This window comes from Phyllobates terribilis, unplaced genomic scaffold, assembly GCF_046119375.1.
Source record: "Phyllobates terribilis strain yellow unplaced genomic scaffold, ASM4611937v1 Scaffold_5__5_contigs__length_657084704, whole genome shotgun sequence".
Classification (NCBI taxonomy): Eukaryota; Metazoa; Chordata; class Amphibia; order Anura; family Dendrobatidae; genus Phyllobates; species Phyllobates terribilis.
In genome coordinates this window covers 415,469,766-415,487,987 of record NW_027362765.1, presented here as the reverse complement: position 1 = coordinate 415,487,987, position 18,222 = coordinate 415,469,766, and the positions used below count along the sequence as shown (strand labels likewise).

At 44.2% G+C, this 18,222-nt stretch overlaps 1 protein-coding gene across 1 annotated transcript in view; it reads left to right on the top strand.

Moving 5' to 3' along the window:
• LOC141273395 (alpha-2-macroglobulin-like) overlaps window positions 1-18,222 on the top strand; it is a 257,598-nt gene that overhangs the window by 187,192 nt on the left and 52,184 nt on the right. The window contains exons 21-22 of the mRNA XM_073685161.1: window positions 482-603; window positions 5,190-5,247. Of these exons, the coding sequence (XP_073541262.1) occupies window positions 482-603; window positions 5,190-5,247 (180 nt within the window). The remainder of the gene's footprint in view (window positions 1-481; window positions 604-5,189; window positions 5,248-18,222) is intronic.

The window sequence follows — 18,222 nt, the reverse complement described above, 5'->3', positions numbered from 1 at the left end:
CAATGAACAGACCACCTGCAGTCCAGACCTTTCACCAATACAAAAAAATTGGTGCGTTATGAAATGAAAAATCCGTCAAAGACCCCAAACTGTGGAGCAGCAAGAAACCTAAATCAGACAAGAATGAGACGTTACTCTCCCAAATCTCCAACAATTGGTCTCCTCACTAACCAGACATTTACAGACAGTTGTAAAAAAAAATGATATGATACTACAAAATGATAAACATTGCAATGTCGCAACTTTTTTTAGATGTTTTTCTGCCATCAATTTCTAAATGAGTTCACTTCTTCAAGCGAAATGAAAAATTGTCCAACATTGAACTTCTGATCTGTGTTCTATGTTCTGTTGTGAATAAAATATTCATGGCTAGAAGAGATTTCCAAATCATTGGATTCTTATTTTCTTTACATTTCAGACAGCGTCCCAAAGTTTTTGGAATTGGGGTTGTACATAATTTGCTATATGAATCACTTTTCAGGAGATGTGAACATTACTGTAAAGACAGAAGCTCTCGACACAAAAGAATTTTGTGGAAATGAGATCTCTGTTGTTCCTGAACAAGGCAGAACTGACACCATTGTAAAGACAGTATTAGTGCAGGTAAGTGTGCAATAATCAATTAATAAGATTAGTTTGAAATTAATTAAATTAATTCTACTATACCATTTTGCGCATTCGATCTAGATTTTCCTTCACTGGGGTTTAGATTTAGTTCTTTAGTCCTACATTTTATTAATCTAGTCCAACATGATTGTCTTGTTAGCGTCCCCTTGCACCCAGCAGCATATACTCTGCCAGCCCCCTTTAGCTATGCACCTGCTTATTGCATTTTAGCAATGGGAAACAATGGCTGCAGGCACACACTCAGTCTCTCTGGATGAGACATCAGAGTGCACCCGCTGCCATTGCGTGTGAGCCTCCCTCATCATCCAGTGTCAGTGGGCAGGTGCAGACAGGAGACACATGCTCTGGGCATTAGATGCAAATCAATCAATGTAAGGTAGCTGCTTTATAATGCAAATAGGAGGGTGTGACAGTGCACCAAGGCATAGGCCACACCATGGATGCACCAAAACAACTTCATTTGCATAACAAATAAAATTAGATTTTCAATTAAATACATTAATCTATACTTGCCTTGTTATAATTTAAATAGGGACTAGGTGCCCTATATAAATGTTTAGGCAGCTTAATTGCCATTTTAGGGGTAAAAGACGCCCTTTAATATTTATTTGAAAAATATTCTAGATTTTAGTCAAGATGAACAAACATAAATAGTTTAACCAAAGAAATGCTAAGAATAATAGGTATGAAATATACAGTTAGGTCCATATGTGGCGCCCCTGAGGGTTCGGCCACCACAGGAATGCTGCACTTCTTTAATGGAGTGTGGTGCTCCTCCTCTGAGGTAAGCCTGGTGTGATGGTAGTGTTCCAGCCTTTTGCATCCAACACCACATTTCCACCAGAGGGAGCTAGTATGCACTAGGTGCTGCTCCCCTGGTTACAGGGAGACTGGGGAACACAAAGTAGTAGGAACCAGTTAGTGGGTGTGGGTGGAGGAACAGTTAGTTAGTGACACTTATAATTTCATATTTAATAGAATGCCATCTTTGATCTTGGTCTTTTTCGGGCTCTTGCTGGTCCTTTTGGTTCTGTGTGGACCTGTCCTGTCAAGTGGTCGTACTGTGCTGTCAAAATACTGTGTGTAAAGTGACTTCCCTCCGGGAGCGCAGATCCTGTGTGGGCCTGCACCGGCATGGGACACAGCCCTCGTACCCCGATCTATGGGACGAGAGGTAGGTTGCAGACAAGGAATGTCTCAACCCGGCCAAGGACCAGGATCAAGAAGGCCCGGGAGCTTTAGAGTGTGGCTCCCTAGCAAATGGGTCCCGGGGAGGATGCAGACAGAGCGGAGCAGGCCACCTGTCCTCACCTACCTGATCTATTCAGAGGGATTCCGGCTGCAAGAGGGGTACAGGCCCCCGACACCCGACCTCGTACTCTATGTCCAGGATGGGAAAGCCCGGTTAGGCCCTGAGGATCCCGGCGGGCTTCGGATGGAGAGGAATTGCCACCCGAGCCCTACACCTGAGAGGAGCTCAGAGGGAGACCCGGCCTATCTACACACACACAGACGGGAAGGGGTAAAGTCTGTAGTGCAGGAACACTCTGGTGTAGGGACGCTACCAAACACTGGACTTCCTCTGAGGTAGTCGGACCCCCGTCCCTGGTGGCCGCAGGACTCCGCGAGGAGCAGGGAGAAGCCTTGCGCTGCTTATGAGAACTGTGAGTAAAGCCTTGGAAATTCATCCCTATGGCCTCCGGACTGTTCATTACGCGCCATACCGTGCAACGCCGCGTCCCTACTCCCGCACTACTACCCCCCTTCATCCTGCCTTGCCTGCCCTGAGGCCGCGCTCCGCCTGTGGGGAGCAGCGAGAACTTTAGCCGCCATGACATCGGGCCTCAGCGGACTGTAGCGGCGCTGGTGGCGCATCACCTGACACCACAGGTGGCGTAGTCGACAATTACCACTCAACCCGGAAAGCCCTAACATCATTTTCAATGTGACGGCCCTGGGCTCGGAACGGGTCCAGGCCACGACTGCATCCCCGTTCTCAACATCTGACCCGGCTCCGAGTACCCCATCTTCCCAGGGCAGGGCTTGCGAGTGTTGCACATATATATTTGGACAGAGACAACATTTTTCTAATTTTGGTTCTAGACATTACCACAATACATTTTAAACAAAACAATTCAGATGCAGTTGAAGTTCAGACTTTCAGCTTTCATTTGAGGGTATTCACATTAAAATTGGATGAAGGGTTTAGGAGTTTCAGCTCCTTAACATGTGCCACCCTGTTTTTAAAGGGACCAAAAGTAATTGGACAGATTAAATAATTGTACATAAAATGTTCAGTACTAGTACTTGGTTGAAAACACTTTGTTGGCAATGACTGCCTGAAGTCTTGAACTCATGGACATCACCAGACGCTGTGTTTCCTCCTTTTTGATGCTCTGCCAGGCCTTCACTGCGGTGGTTTTCAGTTGCTGTTTGTTTGTGGGCCTTTCTGTCTGAAGTTTAGTCTTTAACAAGTGAAATGCATGCTCAATTGGGTTGAGATCAGGTGACTGACTTGGCCATTCAAGAATATTCCACTTCTTTGCTTTAATAAACTCCTCGGTTGCTTTGGCTTTATGTTTTGGGTCATTGTCCATCTGTAGTATGAAACGACGACCAATCAGTTTGCCTGCATTTGGCTGGGTCTGAGCACACAGTATGGCTCTGAATACATCAGAATTCATTCGGCTGCTTCTGTCCTGTGTCACATCATCAATAAACACTAGTGACCCAGTGCCACTGGCAGCCATGCATGACCAAGCCATCACAATGCTTTGGATTATGAGCTGTACCACTTCTTTGCCATACTTTTCTCTTTCCATCATTCTGGTAGAGGTTGATCTTGGTTTCATCTCTCCAAAGAATGTTCTTCCAGAACTGTGCTGGCTTTTTTAGATGTTTTTTAGCAAAGTCCAGTCTAGCCTTTTTATTCTTAGTGCTTATGAGTGGCTTGCACCGTGCAGTGAACCCTCTGTATTTACTTTCATGCAGTCTTCTCTTTATGGTAGATTTGGATATTGATACGCCTACCTCCTGGAGAGTGTTGTTCACTTGGTTGGCTGTTGTGAAGGGGTTTCTCTTCACCATGGAGATTATTCTGCGATCATCCACCACTGTTGGTCTTCCGTGGGCGCCCAGGTCTTTTTGCATTGATGAGTTCACCAGTGCTTTCTTTCTTTCTCAGGATGTAGATTTTGCCACTCCTAATATTGTAGCAATTTCTCGGATGTTTTTTTTCTGTTTTTGAAGCTTAAGGATGGCTTGTTTCACCTGTTCACCTGCATGGAGAGCTCCTTTGACCGCATGTTTACTTCACAGCAAAACCTTCCAAATGCAAGCACCACACCTCAAATCAACTCCTGGCCTTTTATCTGCTTAATTGAGAATGACATAACGAAGGGATTGCCCACACGAGTCCATGAAATAGCCTTGGAGTCAATTGTCCAATTACTTTTGGTCCCTTTAAAAACAGGGTGGAACATGTTAAGGAACTGAAACTCCTAAACCCTTCATCCAATTTTAATGTGGATACCCTCAAATGAAAGCTGAAAGTCTGAACTTCAACTGCATATGAATTTTTTTGTTTAAAATTTATTGTGGTAATGTCTAGAACCAAAATTAGAAAAATGTTGTCTCTGTCCAAATATATATGGGCCTAACTGTATATACAACACCAATGCATACAACAGCATTGTAGAACCATCCATATACTTTTGTAAGGGAAGATGATTTTCAGTTGGATTTCTGTCCTGAAACTCCATTAAAAAATACAATATACACATGGTTCAAAAAAAAAAATAATAGTCTCAAACTTGAGACACTTTATTTGTATTTGCAAAACTTAACTTGTGCTTGCATGAAATTGCTGGCAATGTCCTCAGCAGCTCCTCCTTCATACTGGCACAGTGTTTCTGTCTGTCACATTTTAGCACAACACATCCACAATGTTGGTCATATGTATCCCCACCTCACAGTCACTTTTCTTGGCAGCAATGAACTGCAGTAGCTTTTGTTTGGCAATTTGCACACGCTTGCAGCATACATTTTCAGTTACCATGTATCAGTCTCTCATACAGAGGCACCAGTCCCTAGGTTAGTGCTCATTAATAAAGCTTGCTGCTCGCACCTACTTGCTAGCTAGCATTAAATATAGCATCATTGTGCAAACTTAACTGAAATGCCATTTATTCTGAAAACCAATAGTACATTGCTGGAGAGACTCACAGGTACAATATAACATGATATATTATGTGACATTAGGCATCCCTTATAATAACATAAAAAGATATTTGTATACAGAAAAAGCAACATAGGTAACCAGTTGGTATTTCAACTGCAGCAGGGTCAATAAGGAATATTGACCAAGTTAATAGCTAGAAGCTACCAATAAAGGATTTACTGTATCAGCCCTGCACAGTTCTGAACATAACAGTGGGGTTTAAATGGTATACATCCTTCATTTTCTAGGTCTCATACTCATGTTTAACTCTATTACATACAGATCTAAATTTGCAATAATGTCCAATATGCATAATTGTTTAATAAATTATTGGTATTCTCAGCCTGGAGGTGTCCTGGAGGAAAAATCTCACAGCTCTCTAATCTGCATCAAAGACGAAGGTAAGAGCACATTACATTACCCAGTGATGCTTTGGGGGAGATTTATGGAGCAAAATATAAAATAATTCTGTTGAAAATTGCTTTGAAAAATGAAACAATAAAAATGGAGTCATGAAAAATGTGGCAAAGTTATTTCTCCTTTTTGAAAAGTGTCTTAAAAAGTGGTGTGCTTAAGAGAAGTTGTAAAAGGTGCAATATGTATTAAAAATATTCCCTTTTTTTATTTTAATAAAATACTTATCTGATGCACACCTTTTACTGAAATCAGATGGCACATCAAACGTTGAAATTACTTGAAATAATACATTCATCTATATTTTTTAGGCTAGTGCTCCACGACGACGTGTCGTGCGGTCCTGAAATCGCAGTGACACATTGCAACTTTGAATGTAATGACTGAGTTCCCATGGTGTCACGTTGCGACCTGTAAAATGCTGCGACTATGACAGAGTTGCATATGGTTCTAAAGGTGTTAGATTTTTGGTCGTGTGAGTTGTGACAGGTGGCTTGCATACGACTTATCTGCTTATCTGTTTTATTTTCAGCAAAATCAAAGTGCTAAAATACACATTCAATAGCAAGTTGCACAGATCTTTTTATCATGCAACTTTTCAGAGAACTGCGATCATGCAACACACGTCGCCGTGTAGCCCCAGCCTAACTTTGACTTTTACATTTCTGGCTTTCAAGTCAGTCTTCCTACTTCTTCTTAAAATCTTCCCTATACATCATATTTTTATAATAATTAGCAGCTTATCCAAATGTTAATTAGCTTAGAAATAGAACCCTCAAGTGAGAAAACAATCAATATTATATTTGTGAATTCTCACCATCACGTTTGATGTCACTGTAGATCTTGTGTAAGAATCTGCTTTTGTTTCATGAGATGCAACAGCAAATCTCCTTATTCTGTATTTGACTGTTGTCTCTGTATCTTCTCCAGACTGTTTCTTGTTTCCTGTATATGATGTAAGGTTGTTAATAGTGTTGAGCCCCCGTAGTGTTCGAGTTCGGTTCGGTTCGTCGAACACCCGTGTGTTCGCCGAACTGCTGGTCGAACTGTTCGTCGAACACCTTCGAACACCGTTAAAACCAATGGCAGGCAAACAAAAACACATAGAAACACATAGAAAACACCTTCAAAGGTGTCCAAAAGCTGACAAACTGCTCAGAAGACACAACTAACACATGGAAAAGTGACAAGTACATATAGTCATGCGAAAAGAAAAGAGGTGGAGGAGTAAAAGGAGGGGGAGACACAAATATAGGCATGTCATGCCCTTCTAAAATCCAAAAAGTGAGAAGCCGACACGTTCAGTCCGCTCCTGCCCGTGCCACCTCCGTGTCGCCGGGTTTGTGCCAGAGCCGCGGTGAACCCTGACGGCCAGCCCCCCTCTCCCAATACTGGTGCCTGTCCGCTGGTGGGTCGAGCGAGCCCCCCTGTGGTGGAGGCAGCTCTAAGCTTTTTAATTTAAATTGTCTCTCTAATTTGAATGAATACACTTTAAATCCATTTACAAGGATCTATTGGAGGGCAAGTCTCATGCCAGCAGCCGCGTAATTCCAGCTCCAGTAGCGTCCACTAAAGCTGCTGCAGTTAAAAAGCTTTTATAAGGATCGAGCTCGGCTGTCCACCGCAAGGCATCCTACTGCCAGTCCCAGCCCCTATGCCTTGGGGTGCCTCCTGATGCTCTTCACTGAGTATCCCGTGGTCCCGAAGCATTTCCTTTGAAAAAATTAAGTGTCCAAACTACAGGTGGTGTAGCTTGCTTAACAGCCGGGATAATCCGCTGACTAGCAGACACTGCTACTAGGCACAAAGTATTTCCTGGGCTAGATGCAGTTAAAAATTTGTAATTAGATACTCTCGTTGGATGCTGAGAAAGCATTCCATAGAGTCTCCTGGCACGCCATATATGATTCTCTTAAAAAGCTTGGGGTAGGGGTCTAGGGGACCCTTTTATAGCCAAAATCACGGCCCTGTATCGCAATACGTCACCTAGGCTGAAGATAAATGGAACTGTAGCACCCTGAGGGCTCGGTTGCTACAGACGTATTGCACCTCACCCAGAGGTGTGATATCTCACTCTCAGGTAAGGATGTAGTGTGGATCAGGACCCGACACCTGCATGCATTACACCACATTGCCGTGGGGCAGGGCGACCAATATGCCCCTGAGATGGGCACGACAGTCCCTGTCCCTGGCTGGAGTGGGGGGAGGGAACACTGAGGAAGGGGAACCCTGTAGTGCAGGAGCAGGGAGGAAGCAGTTCCTGGGTGCATTGAGAAGGGAGTATAAAAGGTGGGCACCATCTTAGTTCAGTGCAGAGAAGTCTGAGCAGAAGTGGCAGGGAGCAGGGGCTCTGCATGAGCTCTGCTCCGGAGGCGGGCCTAGTAACAGAGGCCCAGGCCTGGAAGAGGGAGAAGGAAGGAAGAGGAGCGGAGAAGGCTCCAGGAACGAGGAATGAAGGGATCCCAGGGGTGCGGACGGGCGAGTCGCCACCGCACGCCCGAATCCACCTGCGTGGAGGGGTCAGACCAAAGGGGGAGACCGGTCCCTGAAACTAGTGGAGGCAGGAAACGACCCTCAGCTAGAAACCGGAGGCTCTGACATTTTATGTGGCGCAGCCCCTCGCTACACCCGCTAGGAAGGCACCACATAGGGTCAGGGAAACTGGCGCCAAGTTTACCAAGAGGAGGCCCGAGGCAGCCGGACAGAAGGGTTGGTAAGAAAGGCCAGACAAAGGACACACAAAGGGGGTCCTGTGAAGCGCTCCAAAGTTATCTGGGAGTTGTCTGAGCCCCTCACCTGGTGAGCACAGTACGACGTGGGCAGCTGTTACCTGCAGACGTGGTCTGGATAATAAGAACTGTGAGTAAAGGCCCTGGACTGCATCACTGACTCCGTGTCGTTACTGCTGCTGCCCTGCACCATCACCCCCATCCTCCGAATACACTGCCCTGAGGCTATACTCCTCCCGTGGGGAGTTATGCTACGCTCTGCTGCACCCACAACACCAGCCTCAGCGGTCTGCCCTGCAGCGGCGGTTCACTCTGACCGCAATCCACGGGTGGCGTAGTCGGACATTTAAACATCAAAACCACATAAATAGTTCCGCCACTGGTTTGACCACCCTGAGCCACGGAACCGGGTCGCCGCCACGAAGACTACAACCACCAGCATCCACCAAAAAGGGTCCGGCTCCGGGTGTCCCAAGGCCCAGGGGGTGCATCAGAACATTTTCATCACCTTTCACAATCACCAATGGGACAAGGCAGGGATGTCCTCTGTCCCCTCTCTTATACATCCTAGTGACGGAGCACCTGCTCTCATCAATTCGCCATAACCCCAATATTAGGTGGATTGAGGTGGGAGGCACCGAGTACAAGTGCTCTCTATTTGCTGATGATGTCCTAGTATATATCACTCAATCACATATATCCATCCATGCTGTTATGGCTGAAATAGATCACTTTGTTACATGGTCAAATTTTAAAATCAATGCAGCGAAGTCTGAGGCCCTCGATGTCTCCCTCCCCAAATCCATATAGGATTCCATCCAGTCCAACTTTCCCTTTGCCTGGCCCTCACAGGGTATCAAATACTTAGGAATTCCTATTCATAGAGACCTCTCCCATCTATGTTATCTTAATTTTGGGCCCTTTATTGAACAACTCCATACAGACCACGGTTGGCAAGTTAGAACTGTAAGATTCACTACGTGAACCACTGGTGTTTTATGGAAAAGCACATGTACACTGTGTTCCAAATTATTATGCAAAAAGTGTTTAGGAGTGATAAGAGAAGAATTTGTTTGTTTGTCAGTTAAACTCATTGATGGTGATGTGTGTCAGGGCTCTTTATATCACTGTAAGCAATTGCAGACACCAGTGCTAATTAGTTTGGCAGGTGTGTCCAATGAAAGGCAAGACTACTTAAGAAGGCTGTCTCACATTATTAAGCAGCCTACATTTTCTGCCAAAATGGGAAAGAAAAAGGATGTGTCGGCTGCTGAGAAGCAACAAATTGTGGAGTGTTTAGGTCAAGGCATGACTACAATCAACATTGTGCGATGATCAGGATGAAGTGTCTTGGCAATCAAGAAGTATGTAGCTGATTCACAGCACACGTGTGCGTGCTGATAAGGGCAAATTGAGGACTCTTTCCTACAGGCAATTACCTCAGGTTAAAAGAGCAGCGGCAAAAAAGCCTTGTCATAGCAGCAGACAAGTTTTTGAAGCTGCTGGTGCCTCCAACGTCCCCGAACAACAAGATGCAGGGTCCTTCAGAGGTTTGCAGCTGTGCATACGCCATCCTGTCGACCTCCTCTATCCACTTCACACAAGCAGAAACGGCTCAAGTGGGCTAAACATTACATGAAGACTGATTTCAAAACTGTTTTGTTCACGGATGAGTGCCGTGCAGCGCTCGATGGTCCAGATGGATGGAGTGGAGGATGGCTGGTTGATGGACACCCCACGCAAACACGGCTACAGCGCCAACAAGGAGGAGGTGGAGTAATGTTTTGGGCTGGAATCATGGGGAGAGAGATTGTCGGCCCCTTTAGGATCCCTGAAGGCGCTAAAGATGAACTCCATAATGTATGTGGATTTTCTCAAACAGCACTTCCTGCCATGGTTCAAGAAGAAGAACCGTGTATTTCACAACAAGATCATTTTTTTCCATGATAATGCACCATCTCATGCTGCACATAAAACATCTGCATCTCTGGCTGATATGGGCATAAAAGGGGACAAACTTATGGTGTGACCCCCATGCTCCCCTGACCTCTACCCCATTCAGAACCTCTGGAGCATCATCAAAAGGAGTGTCTATGATGGCGGGAGGCAGTTCACATCTAAGCAACACCTCTGGGAGGGTATTCTGTCCTCATGCAAAACAATTGAAGCTGAAACCATCCAAAACCTGACAAATTCAATGGACGAAAGAGTTCAGAAGCTCCTTTCGAACAAGGGGTCCTATGTGAAAAAGTAACATCACCTAGAATAAAGTTTTGAGTTGAAAACTGTTTGATTTCAGTTTCTAATAACCTGCTAATGCTTATAATTTCAAAAATGACCATTTTTTTGGTCTTTATTAAAATGAAAAGGTTGATCGAAAAGTTTGGGGGATCTAAGAGTGTGGCAACCCAGTAGTCATGATTACTTCGAATTCTGACAATATGAGGGTCATGTTGCAGGTAGTGCAGCAAGAAAGCACTTATGTGTCTTGCGCATCTCGGAGCCCCAAAATTATTTTCCGGGCTAGATGCAGCTAAAAATTATTATTAATTTTAAATCTGGTGGAGCTTAGTATAGATGGCCTAATAGGATCAGTGCTGCACACTGCTACAAAGCCCAAATTATTTTCCAGCCAAGATACAGATAAACATGATTAGTAATTTTAAATCTGGTGGAGCTTATTATAGATGGCCTAATAGAATCAGTGCTGCACACTGCTACAAAGCCCAAATTATTTTCCAGCCAAGATACAGATAAACATGATTAGTAATTTGAAAGCTTAAAACGGTTGGTAGGGTGATTTTAACCAATCATCAAGCTTTTACTCTCCCCAGGATGACACAGGGGTAGAAAAGTCATTTCGGATCCATGATTTGTTCATCTTTATGAACGTGAGTCTGTCTACATTATCAGTGGAGAGCCGCGTGCGCTTATCTGTCAGCACACCACCAGCAGCGCTGAACACACGTTCAGACAGAACGCTGGCTGCGGGGCATGACAAGATCTCCAAGGCGTAAGTGGCTAGCTCCGGCCATTTATCCAGATTGGAAGCCCAAAAAGAGCAAGGGTCCAGTGACACAGTCATGGCTTCAATGTTTACTTGGAGATACTCCTGTGCCATCATCTCTAGGCGTTGACTATGTGTCAGACTTCTTGTCTCCTTTGGCCTTGCAAAGGATGGGCTAAAAAAGTGGTGAAATGATTCCGCAAAATTGATGTTACCAGCAGATACTGTGGTTCTGTTACGGTTTGAGTGCTGAACACTTGACGGTCCCACGGTTGGCAAGTTGGAACTGTGAGATTCACTACGTGCACCACTGGTGTTTTGTGGAAAAGAAAATGTAAGATTCTGCAACAGTCTCTGCTGATACTCCTGCATGCGTGCATCCCTTTCTATGGCAGGAATAATTTCGGCAAATTTACTTTTGTACCGGGGATCTAACAGTGTGGCAACCCAGTAGTCAGGATTATTTCTAATTCTCACAATTCAAGGGTCATGTTGCAGGTAGTGCAGCAAGAAGGCACTCATGTGTGTTGCGCATCCAGGAGCACCAAGTCCCTGTTGTGTTGGTGGCGAGGTAACAATCATGCTTCCTTCCTCTGTCCTCTCCCCCCAACCTCGCACAACAGAAATGTGATCAAGGTCTCCCTCATCTGATGAGTCTTCCATCAGTTCGTCCTCCACTTCTTCCTGGGCTCCTGCACCTTCCTCACTAGTTTGGCTGCTACCATGCGCCCTGGTAAAACCATCTCCCCCACCCTCACATGCCTGCCGCCTTGGTGCTGCAGACCGTCTGGACCTTGCAGATGTTAGCCCTTCCGCATACAACTCCTCCTCCTCTACTTCCTCCACCTCCTCTTGTGCCACCACCTGACTCCGAATTCTGTTTAACATGTGCTCCAGCATGTAAATCACCGGAATAGTCATGCTGATAATGGCATCGTCAGCACTAAACATCTTCGTCGCCATTTCAAAACTGTGCAGAAGGGTGCATAGGTCCCTGACCTGAGACCACTCCTCCAGCGTGATTTGCCCCACCTCTGGATCTCGTTGGCCCAGGCTATACGTCAGAACGTATTGCACCAGGGCTTGTCGGTGCTGCCACAGTCGCTGCAACATGTGCAGAGTTGAATTCCACCGGGTAGGTACATCGCATTTTAGCCGGTGAAGTGGCAGGCCCAACGACTTCTGTAGAGATGTAAGTCGCTGAGCTGCGGGATGCGAACGGCGGAAGTGAGCACACAGCGACCGTGCCCTCTGCAGAAGGCCATCTAGTCTGGGATAGTGGGCTAAAAATTGCTGGACAACCAGGTTCAACACGTGAGCCATACAAGGCACGTGTGTGACATTGCCCCGGCGAAGGGCCGCACCCAGTTTGCAGCATTGTCGCACACGGCCTTCCCTGGTTTCAGGTCCAGTGGAGACAACCATTCATGAAATTGGTTCTCCAGAGCTGACCACAACTCCTCAGCTGTGTGACTCACATTTCCCAGACATTTCAAAGTAAAAACCGCCTGATGACGTTGAGCCCTACTGCCAGCATAGTAAGGAGGTGTGCAGGATCCCTTCTGCGCAGTTAGAAAGCTTGTGGCATGACCAGACAGGCTTTGGGTGCAGGTGGAAGACCGAGAGGAGGTTGAGGAGGCAGAAGCAGTGGAGGAACTTTGACATAAAGAGGATTGACGCACAACTCGTGGGGACGGCAAGACTTGGACAGCAGCCCCTTGTCCTGCTGTCACCATAGTTACCCAGTGCCCAGTCAGCGACATGTAACGCCCCTGTCCATGCCTACTCGTCCAAGTGTCTGTGGTGAAATGCACCCTGTCACACACAGAGTTTCTCAAAGAAGCGGTGATGTTGTGTGCGACATGCTGGTGGAGCGCAGGCACACCTTTCTTTGAGAAGTAGTGCTGACTGGGCATCTGGTACTGGGGCACTGCGACGGACATAAGGTCTCGAAAATCCTCTGTGTCCACCAGGCGGAAAGGCAGCATTTCTGTAGCCAAGAGCTTGCAGATGGTGAAATTCAACCTCTTAGCTTTCTCATGGCTAGGAGGAAATGGTCTTTTACTTGTCCACATCTGAGGGACCGAGGGCTGGCTATTGTGCTTAGACGGGGTTGATAAGGGTGTCCCCGGCAAACTGCCGGTCTGTGAGGAAGATGCAGGCGGACATGTTAGGTTGCCTTGATCCAAAGGTGGTGCTATCGATGTCGGACAGCGCTCAACACCAGCTGGTGTTACCACCTCCAAAGAAAATGATGACCTGCCAATCACGCTGGCTGTTGCGGGTAAAGAGGTGGCAGGTGTGACTGCTGTCCCCCCAGTCACAGAGGATGAAGAGGCCGCGGATGCACAAGATATGGCAGACGGTGGTTGGCCCGGCCGGCTAGGCCGCATTGTAGCACACTGAGCTTCCCACTGCAACTTATGCTTCATGTCCATGTGCCGGTTCATGCATGAAGTACTCAAACTATGTATTTTTTGGCCTCTACTTAGCTTTTGCTGACAAATGTTACAGATAACACGAGTTGGGTCATCTTTATCGATCTGAAAAAATGCCCAGGCTATGCAAGGCTTAGCACCCATGCGACCTGAAGAGCCACCACGACTTGTGGTGAGAGGCAGAGTTGTGTTTGAGGATGCAGTTGTTGACGTTCTTCCAGTACTACGTCTCTGTCCAGGAAGGCGCAACCTGACCTCGTCGTCACTAGCATCTTCCTCCACCTCCTCTGCTGACCTCATCTCTTGGCTGACTGTGGGTTGACAGTAAGTGGGATCTCCAACCTCATCATCATCACCCTGTGCGTTATCACACCCGTCGTCCTCAGAGCCAACCTGTTCCTGCCCTGACAAAAAACTAAAGTTGTCGCTCCAATCAGGTATTTGAGTCTCATCATCGTCTTCCTCATTGTCTCCACCAACAGGAGTTACAGTTTGGGAATGAGGGTCTACATTATGGTCAGAACCTTCTGCATCTGGTCCTGGATCCGACTCATAAAGATTCTGGGCATCAGTGCAGATCATTTCCTCGTCTGGATTCACAGAAGCGCTGGAGTCGACCTCTGATTCCCAGGCTATAGTATGAGTAAACAGCTCTGCAGACTTAACCATCTGTTCTACCTCATACTCAGACGGGTAGCTGGAGATTTGGGAGCTGTGAGGAAGCAAGTGCGATTGGGGTGACACCTTTGAGGACTGGAGTATTTGTGATGTTGAAGTTGATGTGGAGGAGAGCCCACTTAAAGGAGCACTTGATATCCGTTGAAGCACCTGCTGTTTTTGTGCCTCATCTGGAATTTGTAGCGATTGGCGTGGCCGTAAGAAAGGGATCTTATCACATTGTCCGCTAAAAGAAGTAGACATTTTAGTTTGGCTGGAAGATGGTCTTTCTTCTGCAGATGTTACTGTTGCTTTAACACCTACCCCACGGACACAACCTTTTTTCCCCTTCCCAACACGCCTATTCCCCTTTCCATCAGCAGCAGGCCTTTTTCCACTCATTTTGGTGGTTAACTAATTCACAACTCTGGAGTTGTTTGCACAAAAAAACAATGGATGGGAACCGAGCAGAGCTGAGTGGCCAAACTGTGGTATTAGGCCAAAACTATTGGCTGGGTTAGATGGAGAAAAAAATTATATTCGATTTGCAACCTGATGGAGGTCAGTATAGATGGACTAATAGAACAAGTCCCACACACAGCTAGAAGCCCAAATATTTTTTCAGAGGTAGATGCAGAAAAAAAATATATTCAGTTTGCAACCTGATGGAGGTCAGTATAGATGGACTAATAGAGAAAGTCCCACACACTGCTAGAAGGCCAAATATTTTTTCAGAGCTAGATGCAGACAAAAAATTATTTTGAATTTGCAACCTGATGGAGGTCAGTATAGGTGGACTAATAGAACAAGTCCCACACACTGCTAGAAGGCCAAATATTTTTTCAGAGCTAGATGCAGAAAAAAATTATATTCAGTTTGCAACCTGATGGAGGTCAGTATAGATGGACTAATAGAACAAGTCCCACACACAGCTAGAAGCCCAAATATTTTTTCAGAGGTAGATGCAGAAAAAAATTATATTCAGTTTGCAACCTGATGGAGGTCTGTATAGATGGATTAATAGAACAAGTCCCACACACAGCTAGAAGCCCAATATTTTTTCAGAGGTAGATGCAGAAAAAAATTATTTTTAATTTGCAACCTTATGGAGGTCAGTATAGATGGACTAATAGAGAAAGTCCCACACACTGCTAGAAGGCCAACTATTTTTTCAGAGCTAGATGCAGAAAAAAATTATATTCAGTTTGCAACCTGATGGAGGTCAGTATAGATGGACTAATAGAACAAGTCCCACACACAGCTAGAAGCCCAAATATTTTTTCAGAGGTAGATGCAGATAAAAATTATTTTTAATTTGCAACCTGATGGAGGTCAGTATAGATGGACTAATAGAGAAAGTCCCACACACTGCTAGAAGGCCAAATATTTTTTCAGAGGTAGATGCAGATAAAAATTATTTTTAATTTGCAACCTGATGGAGGTCAGTATAGATGGACTAATAGAGAAAGTCCCACACACTGCTAGAAGGCCAAATATTTTTTCAGAGCTAGATGCAGATAAAAATTATTTTTAATTTGCAACCTGATGGACGTCAGTATAGATGGACTAATAGAGAAAGTCCCACACACTGCTAGAAGGCCAAATATTTTTTCAGAGCTAGATGCAGAAAAAAATTATATTCAGTTTGCAACCTGATGTAGGTCAGTATAGATGGACTAATAGAATAAGTCCCACACACAGCTAGAAGCCCAAATATTTTTTCAGAGGTAGATGCAGATAAAAATTATTTTTAATTTGCAACCTGATGGAGGTCAGTATAGATGGACTAATAGAGAAAATCCCACACACTGCTAGAAGGCCAAATATTTTTTCAGAGCTAGATGCAGATAAAAATTATTTTTAATTTGCAACCTGATGGAGGTCAGTATAGATGGACTAATAGAGAAAGTCCCACACACTACTAGAAGGCCAAATATTTTTTCAGAGCTAGATGCAGAAAAAAATTATATTCAGTTTGCAACCTGATGGAGGTTAGTATAGATGGACTAATAGAACAAGTCCCACACACAGCTAGAAGCCCAAATATTTTTTCAGAGGTAGATGCAGATAAAAATTATTTTTAATTTGCAACCTGATGGAGGTCAGTATAGATGGACTAATAGAGAAAGTCCCACACACTGCTAGAAGGCCAAATATTTTTTCAGAGCTAGATGCAGATAAAAATTATTTTTAATTTGCAACCTGATGGAGGTCAGTATAGATGGACTAATAGAGAAAGTCCCACACACTGCTAGAAGGCCAACTATTTTTTCAGAGCTAGATGCAGAAAAAAATTATATTCAGTTTGCAACCTGATGGAGGTCTGTATAGATGGATTAATAGAACAAGTCCCACACACAGCTAGAAGCCCAATATTTTTTCAGAGGTAGATGCAGAAAAAAAATATATTCAGTTTGCAACCTGATGGAGGTCTGTATAGATGGATTAATAGAACAAGTCCCACACACAGCTAGAAGCCCAATATTTTTTCAGAGGTAGATGCAGAAAAAAAATATATTCAGTTTGCAACCTGATGGAGGTCAGTTTAGATGGACTAATAGAGAAAGTCCCACACACTGCTAGAAGGCCAAATATTTTTTCAGAGCTAGATGCAGAAAAAAATTATATTCAGTTTGCAACCTGATGGAGGTCAGTATAGATGGACTAATAGAACAAGTCCCACACACAGCTAGAAGCCCAAATATTTTTTCAGAGGTAGATGCAGATAAAAATTATTTTTAATTTGCAACCTGATGGAGGTCAGTATAGATGGACTAATAGAGAAAGTCCCACACACTGCTAGAAGGCCAAATATTTTTTCAGATCTAGATGCAGATAAAAATTATTTTTAATTTCAACCTGATGGAGGTCAGTATAGATGGACTAATAGAGAAAGTCCCACACACTGCTAGAAGGCCAAATATTTTTTCAGAGCTAGATGCAGAAAAAAATTATATTCAGTTTGCAACCTGATGGAGGTCAGTATAGATGGACTAATAGAGAAAGTCCCACACACTGCTAGAAGGCCAAATATTTTTTCAGAGCTAGATGCAGATAAAAATTATTTTTAATTTGCAACCTGATGGAGGTCAGTATAGATGGACTAATAGAGAAAGTCCCACACACTGCTAGAAGGCCAACTATTTTTTCAGAGCTAGATGCAGAAAAAAATTATATTCAGTTTGCAACCTGATGGAGGTCTGTATAGATGGATTAATAGAACAAGTCCCACACACAGCTAGAAGCCCAATATTTTTTCAGAGGTAGATGCAGAAAAAAAATATATTCAGTTTGCAACCTGATGGAGGTCTGTATAGATGGATTAATAGAACAAGTCCCACACACAGCTAGAAGCCCAATATTTTTTCAGAGGTAGATGCAGAAAAAAAATATATTCAGTTTGCAACCTGATGGAGGTCAGTTTAGATGGACTAATAGAGAAAGTCCCACACACTGCTAGAAGGCCAAATATTTTTTCAGAGCTAGATGCAGAAAAAAATTATATTCAGTTTGCAACCTGATGGAGGTCAGTATAGATGGACTAATAGAACAAGTCCCACACACAGCTAGAAGCCCAAATATTTTTTCAGAGGTAGATGCAGATAAAAATTATTTTTAATTTGCAACCTGATGGAGGTCAGTATAGATGGACTAATAGAGAAAGTCCCACACACTGCTAGAAGGCCAAATATTTTTTCAGATCTAGATGCAGATAAAAATTATTTTTAATTTCAACCTGATGGAGGTCAGTATAGATGGACTAATAGAGAAAGTCCCACACACTGCTAGAAGGCCAAATATTTTTTCAGAGCTAGATGCAGAAAAAAATTATATTCAGTTTGCAACCTGATGGAGGTCAGTATAGATGGACTAATAGAACAAGTCCCACACACTGCTAGAAGCCCAAATATTTTTTCAGAGCTAGATGCAGAAAAAAATTATATTCAATTTGCAACCTGATGGAGGTCAGTATAGATGGACTAATAGAATGATGCTATGCCCAAAAGATTTTACTTCACTAGGTGCAGTAAAAAAATTGGTATTCTATACACAGGTGGTATATCTTGCAACACAGATAGGCTACTCCACTGACTAACACACTCTGCAATAGGCCAAAAAGGATTAGCTTTG